Source organism: Caloenas nicobarica, chromosome 16 (assembly GCF_036013445.1).
Source record: "Caloenas nicobarica isolate bCalNic1 chromosome 16, bCalNic1.hap1, whole genome shotgun sequence".
Classification (NCBI taxonomy): Eukaryota; Metazoa; Chordata; class Aves; order Columbiformes; family Columbidae; genus Caloenas; species Caloenas nicobarica.
In genome coordinates, this window is record NC_088260.1 from 51,047 (window position 1) to 73,163 (window position 22,117).

The 22,117-nt window shown below is 42.0% G+C and overlaps 1 protein-coding gene across 3 annotated transcripts; it reads right to left on the reverse strand.

Moving 5' to 3' along the window:
- Positions 1-2,895: 2,895 nt before the first annotated feature.
- On the reverse strand, positions 2,896-21,524 carry ANKLE2 (ankyrin repeat and LEM domain containing 2). 3 transcript variants are annotated; one of them, XM_065646637.1, is made up of 13 exons: positions 21,478-21,524; positions 18,023-18,517; positions 16,769-16,960; positions 15,304-15,497; positions 14,151-14,339; positions 13,731-13,853; positions 13,281-13,347; positions 12,437-12,618; positions 10,859-10,965; positions 9,779-9,972; positions 8,120-8,846; positions 7,495-7,626; positions 2,896-6,391 (listed from the first exon to the last, which is right to left on the reverse strand). In XM_065646637.1, the coding sequence occupies exons 2-13, from the start codon at positions 18,504-18,506 to the stop codon at positions 6,154-6,156; spliced, it is 2,829 nt and encodes a 942-aa protein (XP_065502709.1). In that variant the 5' UTR covers positions 18,507-18,517; positions 21,478-21,524; the 3' UTR covers positions 2,896-6,153. The 3 variants fall into 3 exon arrangements, with proteins under 3 accessions (XP_065502709.1, XP_065502708.1, XP_065502710.1); XM_065646636.1 differs by lacking the exon at positions 21,478-21,524 and adding an exon at positions 21,173-21,467; XM_065646638.1 differs by lacking the exon at positions 21,478-21,524 and adding an exon at positions 21,409-21,450.
- Positions 21,525-22,117: the final 593 nt, after the last annotated feature.

The following is a 22,117-nucleotide window of genomic DNA, read 5'->3' on the forward strand; positions in this document are numbered from 1 at the left end:
CGCAGCACGGAGCTCACAAGCCTCGCCCCTTCGCAACCCGATTGGCTGCCTACGCACGTCAATCGCCATTCTCTCCGCCTATCAGCGCTCCGCCCCTCATCCTTGCTCGCGCCATCTGATTGGCCCGCTCTGCATCCTCACTCGCCTTCTCGCCGCCCTGCCGGGACCCCGAGCTCACTTGGGCGTGCAGCTTCAAAGGGGGGAAACTAAAAAGTAAAGAACAAACCGCGGTCATTCACTTACACTCATAAGGTGTGCGGATGGCTACCTACACCAGAAAAAACCCTTATCTTTCATGTCCCTCTGGCGCTAAAATTGCATAGGTGTGAACTCATAAAACTACATCATCCATCTCCCAGACGCACACTTAGAACTCGACTAGGGTGGGTTTCTGTTTGTGTTACACCAAGGGACTTGCACATTTGTGAGGAAACAAATTCATTTTTAAGCATAGCCTCTCCTGGGGGGAAAAACACGTCTTAGGGATTGAAATAAAAAAAAAAAAAAAAATCTGACCTGGAGCTCCCAAACATTAGGGAGCGTTGGGGAAACGAATGAAAGAGAAGAGCAACAGCAGCGTGCCCGTAAATTCACTGTGAACGAAGAGAAGAGAAACACTCAACCCTAAGGAGCTCCGGCCAGCAGGTTTCTCTCCCCTCTGCCCGGGACCGGGGAGACGCCGCTGCCGCCTCTCCCGTGCCCCCTCGCAGAGGGGCTGCCCCGGGAGAGCCGGGGGACCCCGCCTCGCCACCGCCCCCAGGAAGGGCATCGCGAGAGCCCCCCCGCGCACAGAGAGGTGCAGATTTAATCTCCGAGGGGGACAGAGGCCGGGCTCCCCGCACTCACCTCCCTGGGGACAGCCCGGCCAAAGGCTGCTCCGGCCAAGAGCAGCTCCAGCTCCTCGCGGTTCCCATTCGTTGCAGCAGCCGCAGGTCATTTCGTCTCCGCCTGACGCAGCCCCCAGGCAGCGCGTGCCCCGCCCGGCTCCAGCTCCCATCTGTTGCAGCTCTGGCTCCTCGAGGCCCCGGTTCCGCAGCTCCTGCTCCCGAGGAGCTCTTCGCAGCAGCCTGGGCTTTTGACGAGGTCACAGATCCACCGCTGTCAGAAAACTGAGGATTAGGATTAAACGTTCTAAGGAGCCATTGAAGGAGGGATGTTGTTTTTACAAAAATGGGGACCTGACCCCAGTGCGGGGGACAGACACTGAGAGACATCTGACTATGAATCCTTAATGTAAAACAAAGTCCCTTCGAACTGGCCATGCGCTGCAGTACCCGAGTTTCGCCACAGGACGGCGGCACTGAGGCGTGCTGCGGCAGCCCCAGGCGGGCCGTCATGCGGCGTTTCGTGGGAATCCCACACAAAAAACCCCCGAAAAACAAAAAATAAACAAAACAAAACACAACACAGAGAGCCGCAGCAGGAAAGCGCCCCTGCCACAGGGACGGCCGCAAGTCCCAAAAACGAACACTTACCTCCCTGAACTTCTAGCAAGCTGAAGCCCAGCTCACCGCTCTCCAGCAGCTATAAAGTCAGACTTGGTGTCGAGTTTTGATTTCCACGTGGTTTAATAAACTCAGAGGGTCAGCCGTTACACACGCACTGGGATCGCTGCTCTACCGTGCCGCTCCCCATGAGCGGGGGGGCGTGGGGGACAAGGCAAAAGACCCCAAAAGACACATAGCCAGCCAGGCAACACACGAGCATCTGATTGGCCTGCTCTGCATCTCAGTTGACATTCTCCACCCATCGTTTCCCTGCCCAAAGCGTGAGGTGATTTGCATATTGGGCGCGAGTTCTTGTGCTGGGGTTTTTTTGTTTTTGTCTTGTGCCCTGTTGTCCAGAAAGCGGGAGCTGAGCGCGCAGGTGCAACAGCTCCACGTGGGCTGCGACAGAGCCTGCGCCTCGCGTGGGGGGACGCTCCTGATCCTACATACACCTGCAGAACCTGGTGGCTCTCAACCTGACTGGCCACACCACTGAGCCTGCAACCGCACCTTAGCTCTGTTCTTAAACATCCCCCTGACTAAAGGGCGCTGTGCCGCTCCCAGACAAACTGCGACACCGGGAACGGGCGCTGCACCGGAGACACGGCTCCAGGACCACGATGCTTAAGTACACCCGCCCTAAGAGGCATGCGCCTGTCACAAGCTTCGCCAGCTCAGCCAAAGGGCTGGAGAAACACAAACAACCCCTCATCGCGCCGGCCCATCCCGTTCCCCCCGCTCCAACGTCCGATCACCCTTGCCGCACCGACCTGCCGCCTCTTTGGCCGCCCCGTCCCCCTCGCTCCCTCCCACTGTCCCATCGGGCTTCACGGGTACTGGCACCCGCCGTGCCCCGGAGACCTCCGCAGCGGAACCTCCGGCGGCCCCTTCGAGACCACGAGAGCTCTATTTGTATGGCCATGCCCCGCAGTGGCATTAGCGGCAACCATGCATGCTCTTTGAAACGTTTGCTTTGCGCGAGCACGGCCACTACACAGAATAACTGGCCGCTGTATCAACTAGGAATTCTATTTCCCATTCCCCAGCTCAGCTATAACTAGAGGTTCTGCTGGGGAAGAATCCTCCAGTCCCCTTCAGTCATCATTCCAGATGGCCATAAGGGCCCGGCGTGTCTCTGCCAGCCGAGCAGTCTTTGGAGCCCACACTGACTGGAGCAACAGTTCTTTCACCAACTTTGTCCTTTTAACTACAAAGATCTGAAATGTAACCTCGGGATAGTAACTAGCTCAGAGTTAATTATCATCATCCACAGAAATGTGCGCAAGCAGTGTAGTTTGCAAGAGCGGACAGCTGGGCTCTGTTCACAGCCCTTTGTGTTCCAGGGCTGCGTCACCGACCCCACATGCAACAGGAGCACCAAAGCTGGTAAGGTGAAAATTTTGTGCATTTTTATTTGTGTGGGTGTGTACACATACCCTCTCACATCCGTACTCTTCTCCACCCCTCCCATACCCATAAATAGGTTCTTAACAATTCTTTGCGCATGTACAGAAATTAACATTTTCAGTGGCACTTAAGTTATGGGGACAAAGTATGGCATTTAAAATTAAGTACTATAAAGTATTCAGACTTGCTTTCTCTTAAACATTCTGAGACTGTTCTTCAAGCCTTCAGTGGCGTAATTCAGTGTTGTTGTGCACACACCCCCAGATGCACGTAGTTGTGTTAGTAGGTCCTAGACAGATGTCATGGTATCAACTCAGCTACTTACCACTGTGCCACATACACTAAACAGTGTGACACTTTCAGCTACTCCTTTATTTATGAATAGAAAGCAAGGTAATTCTGTATTTTTAACGTGACACTTGGCTAATTAAAAAAAAAACAAACCAAAACACAACTAATCTTTTGCACCTTTAAAAGTGAACTTTTGGCTAAGAAAACACAATTTGAGCAATATCAATCTGATGCAAGCTGTCTCCACAGGCTGTGCGTGGAAGAGCTTTCTTCACGATCATGAATTATCAAACCGCTACACAAATTGCTATTTTTTTAATAGCTAAAGTGAGTATATTGTTAGAAAAATTACCTCTTAAGATGCAGTACAACTGGACTAATGCACATTATACAACACAGTTAAAAAAATGTTCTCTTGACCGAACCAAAACAAAATTACCAAGTGAAAGGTAAAGGTGGGGGGGGTAGTGGGTGGGGGGAAGGCGTGGGGGGGGAGGCGTGTGCCATCTGACTACATGTACGTACCAGTAATACACATTTAAATATTAAAAAAAGAAAGCAAAGCATAACAAAGGTAAAAAGGACAAAAAAGAAAAAGAACTAGAATGTTAATGTCGGTCTCCTGGCTCTCTATCAAACTCTTATCAAAGGGGTACCACGGCTACATGGCAGCTGAAGGACCAGGGTGGAAAACAGCAGCTGCACACCCAGCAACTTACACGTGAATTTGACTTTAACATGGTATTAGGCAATTAAACATCTGAATAATTTATCCAGAATGACAAAGGCATCACGACATTAAATTATTAAAACCCCACAAAACTACCAAAAAACCCAACGTCAAACAAAATATCTAAATCCTTTAACCTGTAGGAATTTGGGATCCAAAAAAGTTGTTTGAGACCACAGAGACTGCTGCATCAAAAAACAGACCAAAAAAAAAACCAACCCCACAAAACCAAAACCAAACAAAAAGTGTGAAAAAGTCAGTTAATATACTTGGTAACATGGCGGGTTTTGTGTTTTTTTAAAATGCCTCTTAAAAAAATGACACCACCACCCCTCACCCAGTTGTCTGGAATATCACTGAATGACAGGCATTTGTGTAAAGCAGCACTTTCTAACGTCCAGCTCATTAGAAATAAGCTTAATTATAAAGAAAGAGCTAAATAAGCCTTTTTTAAAAAATAATTTCTAAAATAGGAATGCTCTCCCCCAGCAAAGAGCTACTGCACCAAATAATCCAACTTAGAAAAAGAGGCATTAAAATACATTCTGTTCAGAAAGCCCAGAAGAAAAACTCTATTTTATGTGCCCATAGTAAGTGGATGCCACTTTTTTTTTTAACTTCTAAAAAACCAAAAATTTAATCAAAAAGCATTACAAAAGGCACTATTAAGCTTGCGAAAGCATTAAGTGAATTTTTTTTTTAGGTTTGTACCAAATCACGAAGCTATTGCAGGGTGTACGGTTTGTGTACGAACAGTCACTGCAACGCGCAACAGCCACAGAACCTGTCAAGCTCCGGATTTTTAAATCCTGAGACCTCAAGGTGGAAATGGCCCCATCACCCTCGCCCTGCACCGTCCTGCCTGCAGTGAGCGCGGCTGCAGATGCTCGAGGAGCTTCCTCAGTTCTCACCTACGGGGTGGCACCAGTGAATCCAAATCCACCCCTTCTTACCAGCACGGCCCCGGCAGATTTCAGTTTTCTGATCATATTTCCACTGTGAGGAACCGAAGCACTATCAATACTAGAGAACTGTTTCTGGAAGCCACCTTTCAAGAAACATGACAACCATTAAGCTCGATACAGAAAACTGTCTCGAGTTTTGAAAAGCATTCTTCGACCTCAGCATTGCACTGTCGAAACAAGCCATTCTCACAGAAGGCTAAAGAATAAAATTATTGACTACTGTAAAAAACTCATTGCCACATCAAGACTAGAGACATAGTAAAAGGTTAGATTTCAGTAAAAATATTTTTAGTCCTTATTCCTGTCTTTACAGTTGGGAAATAAGGAGCCACATCATGGGTCACTGGCTACCACACTAATATATTACAAGTTAGTCCACTATGGTATCTTGCTGGTAAATTTGCTGAAATTATTGCTGATGTGCTTTTGTGTAATAGCTATTAAAATCTGCTACTGTTAAAAGCTTCTGTGGGGAAAAAAAAAACAAACAAAACAAAACACAGCTGATTTTTTTTTCAATCTTCAAGCTAACATTTAAAGGAATACCAGTAATTTCTATAGTGCCCCTTTTACTAAAACACTCAATGTATCACGGTGTTTTTAACAGCCTCAGAACAAGCAAAGACTCGAGGTTTCAGGGTGAACACGTGCATACATACACACCTGTATCTAAGTGTGTGCAGGTACTCAACTGTCTAGACCAAATTGCTGGTTTTAAACATCTTCTGTTTACGCACAGGATTCCTGTTCATACTCAGCACTGAGAAGCATCCTGTCCTTACCCACGCCTTGGTTTAGGCTTTTCACTTTAAGTGTTCCCCCTGCAAGCGGAAGAACATTCTACTCCTTGCCATCAATTTCCTCTCATAAAATTTCTGTTTACTGATGGTCTGCCTCCTCCAGACTATCCAAGCAAAGAAATGCAGTTGAAGGCTAACAGGTTCATTAGTACTAGTGACAACTGGCGACAGTAACATACCACCATTTCTAAGTAAAGGTTCAGCTTACTACTTTACTCGGAACAAGGGTTAATTCATAGCTACTAGACAACTGCACTGTCACTAACTTCTTGCTATCACCAGTAATCTATCTCATATATGGCATAAAGACATATATTCTTTTTTTTTTTTTTTTTAACATACAGGTGTCCTCAATTGAGGAAAAATAAATAGCCAAGTGCAAACCTCATGTCACTTCAGTAACATTGTAGTTTTTCCGCCCCCACTCCTAACAATGAAAACAAAATTGAAGTCCCAAGAAGATGAATCATATTTTAGCGGGCAGGAGGCTCTGAAAAATAACGCAGTTTTAACAGAGCATGGTTGACACACGCGGGACTGTAGCGCCCGGGACTCCCAGGGTCCGGAGAGAACGAGGCGGCACTGGCAGATTTTCCTGGACTTCCTGTTATGGGACTGTTTCTTCCCGAAGTAGAATACACCGAAGCATATGGAAGTCCAGCAGCGGTGGTTTGGGACTTGAATCTTGCCTTCAGTGCTGGACTAGGCCAACTGAAAGAAACATAAAGTCATTTTGCATGATGTTAAGAAAAACGCGATAAGGAGAGCAGTACTTGTACTCAGTGTCACTTGCAGATCTTAGAAATAGTGTACCAGCAGAGAAAAATCATAACTGGTAAGAAACAGGTCTAAGAAGAAACAGTGACAGCACTACGTATTATACGTAGACATACTGCCTCATCACTAAGATGACATTTGCTCCAAAATGCCCATCAAGAAAAGAATCGGGAGCTTGTGAAGCCCCTGGGAAATTTTAGTCCAATGCCCCCATCAGAAAAGGGCATCAAGTTGAAAGCTGACCCGATCTTAGTTAGTGCTACTTAAATCAATGAGAAGTAGTGTCTAAAATGTCTTTCGAAGCACAGTAAAATATTTCCTTTGTTAAACTGAAACCACCTTTTCTGTAAAAAACTTTCCTTTTTGCAGCAGCATTCAAAATAAAATGTAGAAACGGCATAATGCAGTCTGCTTCCATCATTTGTGTAGCAAAACATGACATTCTCTCTAAAAACTTAACACCATCGTTCACATTACCAATTCCTTTGGACTGGGGTAATAGAGGGTAAAAATAAAAATAGTAATAAAGAGATGCCTGAAGATACTAAATTCAGTTTAACATCACTCTGCGCAACCCAAGTACCTCAAAGCAAAACAACATTCTGGCACCGCATCCACGACAGGGATGAATTACCAACTGACATCACAACTACCATTGAGACCAGTGAAGGGTGCAAGTACTAAGTATTAAATCAGCAAACTAAGACATTTGCCACCTGGCAAACACTTCTGCTCTTCAGACCTTCATTTTCCATCTGATTTGTCTGTACAGATATGCTGAGGTTATTTGGAACCACAGCGTAATGGAAGGAATTTGACTGCAGCAGCAGTAAACTTTCCATATTAAAAAACACCAGCCAAAAAGGCTTGGTGATTTACTTCAGAAACACACTGATAGTCAATACACTATACAAATACTGAATATTTAAAACAAGGGGTTTGTGAGCAAGGCCTGAAATTCTAGCTAGTCAAGCTGTTCTGCAGCTGACCCGCTAAAAATATTATTTCAATTCATTTAATTGAATTTGCGGAAATACCTTTGCCTGTCAGATGAAGAGTACGACTGCACGGCATGTCTCCATTTGTAAATAATCGGGTATTTCTGTGGATCAATCTCTGCTGCTTCTATGGCTGCTAAGACATCACTATCCAGCTTCGAGGGCTGATCCCTAGAATATAAACAGATGAAAAGAGAACTATGTCTTTGTTCAGGCAATACCAATTCCAAACATTTAATTTTTATAGAGGCAAGGAAAATGGCCATGCTTCCCTATAAACATAGTTTCTCTATGAGGTTTTCCCAGCAGGCCCACACATAAATGACTGTCCATTACTACACAGTAGCTTCATAAAAGAAAAGTTTTGAAAATTTTATCTGAGGACATCCCAAGAGTGTCGTAACCAGCAAACTGATTTGGAAACTTGTGTTGTAGACATAGTCTCCAGGTAATTAGTTGCCAGAGAACTGTATGGCTACTGCACAAACATTGAGGCACTTTAAGATGATCATTCAAGGCTGACTGCAACTAGCGTTGCTTCATGTCACATCATCTCAACCTTGCTGTCAGGGATATTATAAAAAGCATCTTGTTTTGCGTATATAAACTAAAGGACAAATAAGTGTTAAAAAAAAAAAAAAAAAAAAAAAAAGACAATTCTTACCCAAGGAGAAATAACTTCTTAGAATTGTCATTTGTGGGTGAGGCCTTTGAAAGAAACTTCTGGGAAGAAAGTTCTTGATGCTGTTGTGCCCCATTAGTCTGAATTCCAGATTCCGCAGACAGTCTCTCCTTTTCTGATGGTATTTTGTGTTCTGTCCTTAACTTGGTCTCTCCAGGTTTACCTGTAACATTCGGCTCAGAAGAACTTGCCAGGGAAACTGCATAGCAGGTCTTATCCAGATGGTCCTTGGATATTCTCACTTGACTTGTTCCTTCAGCCAGAATTCTCTCATTCTCATTTTTTTCAGTGGTTTTATTTGATTCTCCTGCAACCTCTTGTTCTTGGAATGACAGACTTTCAAATTCTGACATTAAATTGGAAACAGGCGATACAAAGCATTCTTCTCCACCAAGCAAATGCTTTCGCTCACTGATTATCCTTTCACTGGACACAGGATTACAAAATCCATTTTTGCTGGAAGAGGCCGCCTTTTCATAGTGCCTGGGGTGATCTGATGTTTCTATAATGTTTCGTGTGTGCTCTATTGACAAGATATCACACTCGGCGTCTCCGATAGCAGCAATGCTAGGTTCCTTGGACGCAAGAGGTTGGCTGATATTCCGTGCCGCATTTTGTCTGTTTTTAATTTCTTCTAAGCTCATGTCATCATCATCCTCATCCAAAAACGCTCCAACAGAAATGGAATTGCAGCACTTTTTACTCTTGCCTGCAAACAATTTTAGTAAGAGTAACACATAAAAAGACTTTCAACAGAACACCAATCAAGTAAAGTAGGAAAAAATGCACTATCTTTACGACTTTTTATATTTATTGATGTCCTCTCTTATTTACACAACAGTATGAACTAACCTAACTAAAGCTACAAATGTAAGACGACAACATTACGGCTGCATCTTTTTTGCAAATAACCTTTTATATCCTTGTCATTTGAGAACTGTATTTCCTACACTGCCCACTTCGATAATTAATCAGCAACAAAGGATAAAGTCAGGATAAAGCAGAATAGAGTAGGAAAATGTCACTAATATAGAACAGCTTAAGTTTTCATGTCTTCCAAAGCACAAAGGCTCACGACCAGTCCAGCGACTGTGTTACCAGAGCCCCTTCAGATCCATAACCACACAAGGGAGGAGGAGGAAGCAGCGCAAAGATTTGGGACTAGCGTGTGCTTCCATAAACAGATGGCAAGCAGCGGTCTAAAGTATAAAAGCTTTCCTGGGTTTTGTTCGGCGTGTCTTTCACCCTCAACTGTAAAGAATTATTGTTTTATTTCAATAAGTTATTTATTCTGTGTCTTTGGATTAGAAAATTCTGTACTCTTAAGATTAATTCCCAAATGCTCTGAGTGAAAACATACTGAAGACAGTGGTTTTCTTAGAGGAATTTCATTTGGGGGCTACAATCAAATAAAGTACTTCATATGAGAGATACCAAGCAACTAATGAGGTCTGTGATAACTCGCCTACATTCACAGTGTTGTTAGCTACTTTTTCAATACTATAATCAGACTGTTTGGATAACAGATTAATAATAACAACCGCAACAGGTGAATGTGACTTCCCCTGGGCACCAAGCTTTTCTCTCCCTCTTCTCCCCAGGTACAACCTCTGTTGTTTGTAGCATCTGCCCTTTTCTTACCAGGAGGATGTGGAGTTTTATATTTATTGCAGGTTTCATTTTCCCCTGTTTCTTGCTGAGCCTTTTCGCTCATTTCCCGATGACTCAGGTACTCTTCTAATTTTCGCAACCCCTCCTGGGAAGACAGATCAACAAAACAGCCCAGAAATTCCCAGTATTCAACCCACGGGAACCCCAGTTCATGAGCTAACTCCCTGCAATAAATAAAATAAAACGAATCATTTGTGAAGACATAAATATTAGTTTGACAATAACTTTTCTGAACACACTTTATCAGCTATTAATAGGAGTATAAAGGTGCAACTAGGCAACACAATTTGCAACAATCAACAGTCTGCAAAAGCGATATACACATCCTTAGCAAACATAGTATCACCTAATTTTTTCTAGAATATTTTTCAAATTTAATCTACTATTCTTACAGTTAGGATCACAAACATTGCTATTTTTAGGCTGACTGTATCCAGATATCACATAGAGATGAATCCTCACTGATACAGTCACAATTTGACTGATACTCCATTCAACAGCTTTTTCTATTTGGGAATGGGAGAAGGTAGGAAGAAGCAAGGGGTTATTTCAAGGATAGAAATCTAACCAGCTTTTAGCAAAGCATGTTATTTCCATACATTGCCGACACAAGGTATTTTAACAGCAAGGACACATACATCAAAACACATAGCTTCTATGAAGCCAAACATACGCGTTAGGATCTTTTCATTCTGCTATCAACAATCCCTCCATTTTACAGAAAAAGTAGGCTACACGTAATTTTAGATCTTCTGACAAATTAGGCAAGTCAACGTTTGAGAAAAGCATTCTATACATACCATAAATAACGTTAAAATATCGTTTTATTCGTTTCCCAAGCTAAGAAAGCTAGGTCTCACATTTTTAGCTTTTTTGTTTAAAAAAAATACAGTAAAAATCCAACTACAATATACTTCATAACTATTTCTGCCAGTAACTTTTGCCATAAGATACTGTTCAGTAAGTAACAACTGTACTATCAGCACAAGTCTTTTGCTTTCAATTGCTCTGTCTACTGCTAATTCTTTATACTGACGCTCTCTAAGATACCTTCCAACTCTTTCAACACCTCTCTCCAGATCAGATTTCCTGACATTGTGAAAGAAGCCAGCTCTCTCTCGAGGTGGAGTCTTCCAAAGCCTGCGAAATTCTTCAGCCTTTAAAAAACAGAAATAATTTAAAAACCTACCCCCCATAGTATGAAGTTAACTCAGTGCTGGCTAAGTGTCTACCTACAGTTCTAGAAGACATTTAGCTGTTTGTGGTCTACATGTAAACAACCCAAATTCTGCCACAAGTATTGCTCAACTCTAGCTACGGAGAACCTTATTTTGGCTCTTAAGTTACTCCTCCCAGTAATACTGGTTTATAACTTCACTTTGATCTCATCACTGCTTATTAAAAGAATAAGGACCGTAACGCATAACCACCATAAAGTAAATAGAATAGACGCTAAGTCTGCCCGGTTTAAATTTGTGTGCAGCAGGAAACAGGTACGTCTTAGAATTTTGCCATGTCATTAGAATTTTATTTAATGACGAATGCTCTCTTGCTCACTGGTTTCTAGGATGCAAAGGTGATATTTTTATACGTATATATTCAATTCCACAGACTTGTCACAATTAACAGAATATATTCTTGCTGATTATTTTGAATTTGAACTCCTAGGATTTTGTAAAATCCCAAACTTCAGGCTTTTACATGACAAAAACCAGCAACAATGTCTAAGAACTACATTCAGACATCAAAAGTTTTTGTCAGCAATCAAAATAATACATTGCTTACATCCTAGGTACATTTTTTCAGAGTATAAAATAGATTTACATTTCTGTTAGGTGAACAGAAAATTGACCAATGAGCCTATTCAGAACAAAAATCATTAAGCATTTTGTTAATACTCAGTCCTGGAAGAATTCAAGCACTAGATGAAAAAAAGCCATCGGCTGTATTTATTCACTATTTCTAAAGCTGTCAGACTTCCAGCATATTCATATTAAAGAAATCAGTTGAAGAAACACCTATAAATTTATAATCTATTTACATGGTATCTAAGTATTCCCCCTGAGAACTGATGACTTCACTTTTCTTCTATGCAATCAATACCTTCAAAACTATCCCAATGCCTACTACTTGGTCATCAGTTCTTCCATTTAGAGAAAAATATTAATGTTAATTCAACAAGCAGAGGTGATAAACTGCTTCTAACATCCAATGTCAATTTCTAGAAATGAGATACAGTTAAGATTTTTTAAAACAAATCCATAGCTACATGGAAAGGCTTTGTTTCAGATTACAAAGAGCAATTATCTGTAGGACAATGAAAGGTTTGTCACAAAGTGCTCTTTGAATAGATTCCAATAGGAACAAAAATAACTTTCTTTCGACCGAACTTCCAACTCTTCTTATTTACACCACACATTTCTCTGTTTTCACCAATAAAAAAATATTTACAGGTTTCTGTGCTTCCCCTTCTTGATGGAGGAAGACCCACCTCTTCAAAAAGGAGTGTCACAATCTGTAATAAGAGCAAGCTACACCACATAACCAACTGTGGGTGGATCTTCTAATGGTTCTTTATTAAAAAAAGAAAAAAATAGGCATCAGAGTTATACAAAGTTCTCTCCTTACCTTTGAGGGGCTCATGGGGCCTGCGAAAGCTCTTATCGACAACACTGGATCTTTGGGGCTGCCAGTGTATTTAGATAAAGTTCTTTGGGGGCTATCATCTGTCTGATCGGGTGACCAGGGTGCACCAATGACAGGAGCTGAGGAATTGTCTTCTGCTCTCAAGAGTGGCACATAGTATCGACCTAAAATAAATAATACAAAGTGTTCTTAAGAAGTTTATGTTACATTAGCCTGCTGCTTCTTCCTAGAGTATCAATACAATCACATACTTAACCAGCGAACTTTATTTCGTTAGTACTTGTAATTCAAACTCATTGTTTCAATATTTATTGCCCGCTTACATATCGTATTTTAGAACAGGTTCCCTTCTCTCTCAAATACAAGGACACCTGCATTGATACGTATATCCCTTCCCTAAGGATCTTCAACAAATTTCAAAACCTCCTTTTGCGAATGCCTAAACCCACAGATGACAAAACAGGGAAAAGTTCTATGTCAAAGGAATTACACGACTCCCTAGAGTGACAAATAAATCTCTTGCTCTGTGAAGATCTTCTATTTGCTTTTAGATTAAACTTCCTGCTTCAGGCTCGCTGAATAAAATAAGGACCATGCCTACATTACAGAGCTATGAGGATAACCTTGCAATCCATACAATAAGAGTTCTGACCGTGTAATTTAAAAGACAGGTTTTCTGTTCCTTGCCAGTTTTAGAATTTCTCTTTGGTTTGCACAGCACTTTACAGTAGCACCATTTACGAACAAGAATGTTACAGAAAGCAAACAGAAGATGGTAAAGAGCCAAACTACATGCCTGTTATAGTATAAAACTCTGAATACAGACCTTTCAAGTACTCTCTTATTTTTTCTTTCAATTCTGCAGATTTATTCTTGCTTCTTTCACAAACTACCTGTTAACATAATTTTAGTTGTTTGTTAGTAAGGACATCAATGTCAAATGAACTGCAATGTGTGTTCTTTTTGAACAGTCCCATCATTTGCCTCTACCCATCTTATCCAGTACTTTTAATTCATAGTAGGACAAACCACCAAAACACAGCCACATCCATAAAATGGATACTGTAAAGAAAAGGCAGTGATTAAAATCTAGAACTTTTCCCCAGATACAATCAACATAAAATGTTTTTAATGCTACGAAAGATCTACACCCTAATCGTGACCCTACTATCTCACTACAAGCCTTCTATCTACAGTAGTTAGGAAGTGTTTGAACTTTTAAAATATTGATAAGGCATAACATTTTCAGTTTTGTTGCGGACACGGAGAGACTTACTTCTGCTGGAGTTTGATCATATTTGTTTCTTGGATTTTTTACAATAGCTGGGTGTGAGGTAAGCACATTAACAACGTCCAAATTCCCAAACTTGCAGGCAAAATGCAATGGAGTATCAAATCCCTGCAGTGGGAAAAAGGGAAAATTCACATGCATTTGGAAACACGATAAAGTCAAACCCATGTATTTTCTTTTGAGACTGGGAAAAGTAAATAAATGTCACGTCTAATACCCAGGGTTCTTAATTGATCTTCTCCCACCATACTGTGGAATAATGCTTGTTAAACCCCACAAAACTCATGAATAGCTCATTTTGCTACAAGTGTCCCCCTCTGTTCTCTTTCCTTCTCCCTTACACATCCTTAACACCTTCCAGTTGTTTCCATAATAAGAAGAACCTGGCAAACATTCAAATCTTACCATTTTATCTGGTGTATTAAGGTAAAGGTCAACAATATATTGGATGCGATTCTTCAACATTACGTCATTATCATCTGGATACATAAGCCGCATAAATTCGGGACTTTCCAAAGTGTCCAGTAATAACTGGCAGATACCAGGCTGATTCTCCTTGGCAGCAACGTGCATGACATTGTACCTGCACCCTTCCTGAAAAAATAAGACAAGCATTAGAATGAACTCAAATCTAAACAGCTTTCCTATGCCCACGCACTTAACTGATTTAACTGTGAAAATACAAAGGTTCCCACGCTGAGTCTTATATTTAGATTTTTGTTTCTTACTATCTTATTAGGAAAATATGCTTACAAAATAGCAGATAAGCATTCAGAACTGCAGTAAATTATACGATATTGTAAAGACTTCTGCATCTTTTTACCCACATTATTCTTACAATTAACGACACTTTTCTTATACTCAGCTATAGCCCCTTTTTACGTCTAGGAGAAAAATGTGGCAAAGAAGGTACACTAAGATATCACATAATAAAAGGAGATAGGACGTTCAGTGTATAAAAATAGCAGGAAAACAGGTGTGTATATATATATAAAATTCCATTTCCTGTAATATATTACATACAAAATTTCAACAACTGCACAAAGCTGGTCTGACGGAAATCACGTGTCCAAGAAAGATTGTCGGTGTCTGCTGAACGGTACCTTACACGGGGATTTTCGATGCAGAGCATGTTTTGAAATTTAATGGTGCTGTCTAGGTAAGCGGTGCTGTAGGAACACCTAGTTACAGCCTAGGCACCACCCCGCTCCTTAAAATAATTCTACTTTAAAAAGAGTGGAATTTCTTGGAGGAGATCAATACTATATGAAGACAGGACTATTCTTTCCCTAAAGAATTGCATACTCAGTTTCTTTTTCTAGCTTTCCTGGAGCAAAGTGGACTCTCAGTTACAATGGATGACTTACGCAAGACAGACAACCGCCATGTTTCTCTTCACTTTCAGCTGGCAAAAACAAACACTGAGAAACTTTGCACTGGTGGAAACAGGATATCTTGAAGGAAGAGTAGGAAACATTTCCAGTTCTGCTTATCAGGTCTCAAAGCTAAATCACTGAACTAGAACTTGGAATTTTCTGGTTTGGTTTGGTTTTTTTACCTGTACAATTGTTGGATTGTCTCCTGACCCAATCAGATAGCGAGGGTTACTCCAAATAAGTTCTGAAAATGTTGCGGTATCTCCTTTCTCGACAGCTTTCCGAAGTTTAGCAGTGAGATCTTGAGTACGTGGACTTTTATAACTGTTGGCTCTCTCCTTATTAGCAGTTTCAGTCTCAGGGGAGCATAAGCCATCTATCAAAACACAAGTGACATGCTTCTAGATGCATTCTTTTTAGTGATCACTAATTTCACACCCAGACCATAAAAATAAGCTTTTAATCTAAAATATGTATTAACTTTGTATGTTTAAGGTACGGGACTAAGAAACTGAGATCAATGACGAGACATTTAAAATTGCTAGTAGTAACAGGGAGGGAGGAAAATATGACTTAATCATCTTGCAAAACTGTTTCAGACTTTAATAGGGACGGGTAAATTTTATAATTACCAATCTGCTCCCATCCAAACTTAAAAAGCAAAATTCTACGACAAATCAGAATTTTCTGAATATTAAAATTGTCTTTGCAGTACGTGACTACTGAGACCCTTTAATCTAGCAACTGGCAACACTGTGAAATACGATCAGTGTTTGCCATTTTATTTTGGAACTTATGAACTTACTTAACAAGTACGTACAGTTTTAACATACTGTGCAATTTTATCAGCATCTTATTAAACTTGAAAATGCTGAAGTTCATGCGTAAAATAAAATCCTACCAAATATAACCATGGACTACCAAGCAACATATCTATGCAGGCCATTACCAGCATTTCATAGAATCGGAGAGTCATTTTGGTCATTTCAGCTTTGGAAGAACAGCAACAGTTTTTAGTACAAAATTCTTGTGATCCACAACGACAATTGCTTTTAAAAGTAACCAGTTTACTTTATCATCACATAGACCACAGAAGTCACGCATTGAAGGCCAAACGTTATGCTTTAAAACACAAAGAGCAGACTTCCCATGGATTCCTGAGGCTCCGGTTTACTTCTGTGGCAGTTCTTTACAAAAGAAATGGCAGGATTCCAACATTTTTATTCCTGTAAGTAAACTTCGGCGCTCCTTTCTTGGAAAAGCATCAGTTGACTTTAGGGACGACTTCTCCACAGACAGTATCATTTTAGACATAATGAAAACCAGATTTGAAATAAAAAATTAAAATATGCTTTTTATTGTCTGTTTCTAGTTCATTTCACAGAAAAAAATGTAATTAGATACTGGCTATCATATCTATTTATACATTATTTGTTGTGTAAGTTCTGGAGCTGTGATCTAGTATTTGTTTACAGTTTATCTTAAACACCACCACCCTAGAGAGACTTCAATTCATTAAGATGCTTCACCCTTTGAAATTTTTTCTGCTACTAGTATATTGGTTATTAAGTCGTTGCTTTTTCTCTCATAAAAAATTAACTGACCGTATATTGCGTCTACCGCACGTAGATGAATACCCCCACTTACCTCTGTTAAATGATCCCGTTTTCACTGGAGACAAACATACAGAGGACTTGCTTGGAGACGGGAAATAATCACAGATTCCTTTAGCAAATTTCTCGGCATCCTCTCTGTTTGAAAAAGCTTTAAAACGGGACCCCTTAATCATCTTAACAGCTTGGAGAGCTTCCTTTTTATCTTCATAAACATGTATTCTCTCTGCAAAAAAGTACAATCAAAGTTAAATTACTTCAATAACCTCAGATTTGTTCCTAGACGCAGATTATAAAATTCTCAGACTATTCTACCAGCTCGGTCTCAAACTGTTTCTCTACCAAACACAGCGAAAGGATAAAAAGTCCTTTTCAATTTTCTCTCTTGGAAACCGAGTAGAAGAATTTTACACACTCCAGCTAACATCAGCTGTTATGTTTACCGTGTTTGGCCATTCGTGCCGATCAATATCCGAGTATCTTTTTTAATAGATGGGCCAGCTTCAACAAGCACTTAGCATCCAAATTGAAAAGCAAACTCAGAGCTTATTCATCCTGCATTACTTTCCATGTTCTCCTGTTCAGAAAGATCAACTACGTCAGCAATCCACTGTCACAACTTTAAGACCTCTACACAGAACCTCAGACATTAATCAAATCCTTCTCCTTTTTCTCCTTTTGCGTTAATGTTAATTTGTTCAAATTAAGATATCTGAATATCCTTTCTACAAGAAAGAACACTTATTGTCTCAGAGTAAATGATCCTTTATGGACTACTGTAATCCTGCCACTAGGTAATTCAATAATTCCTTATTACAGTATTAATCAATAAAATGTGAAGAATGACTGATGCTTCCAGATACCATTTGTCATTAAGATAGAAATGAAAATATGAAATCTGTTAGAAGAGACTATTTAATCTTCAACTGACGATAGCATAAATAGCTTTTTGATTATTTATTCGTAGGATTACTTTTTATCCTGGGAGGGATTAAAAGCACGGGATAAGGTATGAGAGTAGCGGTAGGAAACTATCTTCTTCATCTGAGCTACATCGAGTAGAGGATCCTCACGTGTATCGAGTATTATGGCAGAACACATGGGATGTCTTATAACTGCGTTTCTGTGCCTCATTAGATCCAATAAATACTATTTATAGAAACAAAAAGATACTTCAAGCAATGCTTAAAACACAGTGGTGTTCATATCCCCTGCTATATAGAAGAAGATCTGTTTAGATACGATTGTTAAATGCTTATCATTGGAAATAAAGGAAATTAATATTTACCATTCCTTGCCAATATGTCATCGTAAACTGGACAAACACCATAGAATAGCGGAGGGTCCCTGGAGAGTGCCTGAGTACTGCTTTGTGAATCAACACAGCCCACTCCACAGATTGCAGCTGAACAGTTCATGCGCATCACAGCATCTTCTTCTGGTGGGTTCAGACCTACACAGTACCCAAAGTCCGCCTCTTCGGAAACACCTCCATGGCCATTGTGATTCAGTGCCACAGTTTTCAAAGCCTTTTGTGCTTCTGCCTGGCTGCCATCAGATGGGACACTTCCAGCGGCCTCCTCTGACAGAGCAGATCCTTCTTCCTCCAACGCTCCTAGCTGCTGCTGCTCTAACAATGCCTGAGCCAATTTTTTTTCAAAAATAAACCTAGTAGTCAAGGTAATGGGCCCACATTTCAGTCCTGCTCTTATAATTTCTTCTCTAAGCTCATCGGGGGTGAGCTGCTTCAATCGGGATAATATTGCATCCATTGTTATTTCACCTATAGGAAAGAAAAAAAGAATGGAAATAAACTAAAGAACAACACAATTTTTTCCTGCTATTTAAATGCTGTATTAAACCCAAGGAATACAGTGCCTCCTAACAATTCTTTGGATTCTGAAGAGATTATTACAGTTGCAGAGAAGACAACTCAACCTCGTCGCACAACTGCTTGAAAGATTATTTACAGCTTAGTTTTTATTTTCATTTGCCCTTTTCATATTTCATGAAGACTTGTGGAGTAAAAATTCAGTCCGGAGTATTTATGCATGAAAATTTATGACAGGCTGAGAAATATTTTATTCCTGCCAACAGAGGAACAATCTGTGTATGTAATGGAATACAAGGACGTGATGACTAGTTAGCCCCAGTAAGAGACTTCAGTTAGGCAGCACCTACAGCTAAAAGCACATCACTATTTCTATTATTTCTGTAAGAATTTCTAGCTGAAAAAAAGTATAAGGCATAAGTATGACACAGCAACCAGGGGAGTCTATCTCTGGCCATGGTGCAAGGCTGGAACTATTGACGCGACATGTTGCTTCCCAGCCCGCTTCGACAGCAAACAGCCAGAAGACAAGAACAGCTGATCTTTTCAGATTTCCTTCTCCGACAGAGAGGGAGCTGGAGGAATTTCCAAAGGAAAATCCTTCTCTCTGATATGATACTACAAGTCCCCCAACTCGCTTCCCTCCAGGTAATCCAGACACAGCTCCCGCACAGTCAGCAAGAAGATATTAAAACCAACACGATATCAATATAGATTTCTTGCTGTGAAAAACGCAAGTGAAAAATACAGGATTTGGGCAGCCCAAGGACATAAGCAGCTTTATTTTATGAGATACTGCATCAACGTGTCTCCACAAAGGCTGTGACTTTTTCCTGCTGGACACCAGTTAGAATTCTGTTCTAAAGCTGTCTAAGGCTGTTGAACTCCTTCAGCTGCTTTCACTCCCTACTTATATTGATCCTTCCTTCACCACCTAGTCATTTTACGTCTTGTACTGGTTTGGACAGGTATGTATGCTGTTAACACTTTCTTTTCAATTCTAGGTTTCATCCTCAGTTTATGAAACTTAAGACTATCATTTCCACATTAATTGATTTCTATTTCTTTAATAACATTATATTTAGAATAACACAACTCCTAATCTTACTCCATTAGTGACAAAGCAGGCACGTAAAATAATCTTTCTTCTTGGCTTGTGGTTAAGTAAAAAATGTCAGCAAGAAGCAATTTCTCTGGTATCTCATGTTCAATAGCACCTGGCACCTAAAACTTTCTTCCTCAACTATATGAGAAAAAGTAATTCTTTCACGTGTCCCCTACAACTCCGGCACAACTATATGAGAGAGCGAAACGACAAAGCAGAACAACAGTTTAAGCTTACTGCAGAAACAGGAAAGACACTTTGTTGGAATGACAACATAGAACTTGCATTAAATATGTTTGTGTTCTGACATTAAGCTTTCAAGCATTTATTAATTTTTAACCACATCATCTGTTTAGATCTGTCCAAAACAAAAGGTATGACTTGCAAACCCAAGAAATAGCAATTGCCTGGTTCAAGATAATAATTTCATTGTGTGCTACAAGCAGGTGCAAGAGTCGATTAGTTGAACCTTAAAATGCATTTTATGTAACTTCAAATGATCCAGAGTACAGCCAGCACTGATGCAGCTACTTATGCAGCTACTTTTTCTAGTTTAGCACACAAGGTCTTGCAAGCTACCTTTAGTGGCTTTACAAATATGAATAACTACTGTAATAACAACCACATGTTTGAGGTTTCTTTCAAATCAACCAAATCTGGGAGAATGAAGAAGGGTTTTATTTTGCCTTGTCTTACTGCATCAGTATGAAACAGTAGCATCTGTTTCCAAAAAACATCAAGATTGGTACCACCAGAGAATGAACAACTGACTTTTAAGGATGGCAGAATTTTATTCCGCTACTCATTAAATCCTTCAGTGAGAGAGTAACATAAGAAAACAGACCTCTTTTTTTTTATTTTCCAGGCAGGAATTAAGTGACACATATCCTGTCTCTGGCTATATTTCGACTGCCAGGATTTACACATGGCAGAATAATTGTGGCTGTGCAATTAGGTATTTCGTCTATACTGCCTGTTGCCAAATTAGCCAACAGTTATGAACTATGTAGCAGAAATAGAACCACAAAACAGACTCGGAGTAAGCTACGGGAAAGCCAGAATTTAAAAAAAAAAAAAAAACAAAAAACAAAAAACCACAGAAAAGAAGAGACGACTTCTAAGGAACAAGAAATGCACATATACTTCCAGACCTCGTAAGGGAGGGCAGGCTCGGCGTGGGAGAGGGTTTGGGCGGCAGAGCCAGCGCAGGGACGCGTGAGAAGGGGGCAGCCCGCAGCAGCCGGCCCTGCGGCCGCAAGCAGGGCAGCGGCGGGACCGCCCGTGACCAAGAGGAGCTGGGGCCGGGCCCGGTGCCAGGGGAGTCCCGCGGGCGGGCGGCCCCGAGCTCCGCCCGTGGCAGAGGAGCCCCGGCGCCGCGCAGGCAGGCAGGGCCAGAGGCCGAGCGGCCATCGGCCTCCCCGGGCGGTGCCCGCCGCCCAGCCGGCTCAGCCGCCGGGCGAGAGGCAGCGCCAGCCCCCGCCAACCTCCCCCGAGTCTCTCACCTGGGCGGCTCCCGCTGCAGCGCCGGCTCCCCGCAGAGAGCGGCGCCGGGGCGGAGCGGGCCGCCGCGGAGGAGATGGCGGCTGGCGCCCCGCGGCCGCGCGGCCTCCTCTCCAGCAGCCGCAGTAGCCAGCCCACGACGCCGATGACCGCGCAGGCGGCCAAGAGCTCCCAGCCCGGCCAGCGGACCCAGTCGGCTCCCCAGACGGAGCCCCAGCCCCCGGCGGCCCCGACCCACCGCTCCATGCCCCGGCCCGCTCCCGCCCGCCGCTCCAGCCGCTCCCCGCGGGCCTTTCGGGGTCGGTACCTCAGCGGCCTCGCGGCTTCCGCCTCTGCTCCTCCCGCCGCCCCACCCCGCCAGGCCCCCGCCCCGCGAGACGCCAGGTCTGCCCGAGCCGCTGCCTGACAGAAAATCCCGGCAGCCCCGGCCGGTGCCTGGCGGGGAGCGGAGCTCCGGGCTCACGTCAGAACGGCTGGTTTTGGTGAAAAAGGCATTTAATTAGGCCCCGAAGAGCTGTAGGTCTGGAGTCTCGACTGACACTGGCACTGCACAAAGAGATTCTTTAAAGAATGCAGTACTCGACGATTTCCCAGTACCTCCCTCCTCCACCAAACCAGATACATGTATTTTACAACCTCACTTAGCTCAATCCAGAATTTCTATTTAGAGGGCATTAGAAGTACATGACATGAATATAAGTCCATTCACAGACCAAAACTACTCATCCCAGTAGGTGTAACATCAGCTGGTATAGCTCCTTGCACTACAAACCAACTGAGCAGTTGCTGGTTTCAATGACAAAAAAATAGCAGTCCTGCAAGCTGACAACATCCCTTTAGCTCACGCTGTTTAATATTGCAAGCAAGGTACAGTAATAATTTCTCTCCTCGTCCTGGCAAGTGGCTATTTTATAACCGAGATGACATGTCTCTGTTGTTGCGTTTTG

Excerpts from the sequence above, each read along its gene's own strand:
- ANKLE2 (XM_065646636.1), bottom strand. The coding sequence starts at position 21,416 with ATGGAGCGGTGGGTCGGGGCCGCCGGGGGCTGGGGCTCCGTCTGGGGA. Across the intron at positions 18,518-21,172 it reads CTGCAGCGGGAGCCGCCCAG|GTGAAATAACAATGGATGCA; the intron begins GTGAGAGACTCG and ends TCTTTCCTATAG. Across the intron at positions 13,854-14,150 it reads TTAATACACCAGATAAAATG|GGATTTGATACTCCATTGCA; the intron begins GTAAGATTTGAA and ends TTCCCACTGCAG.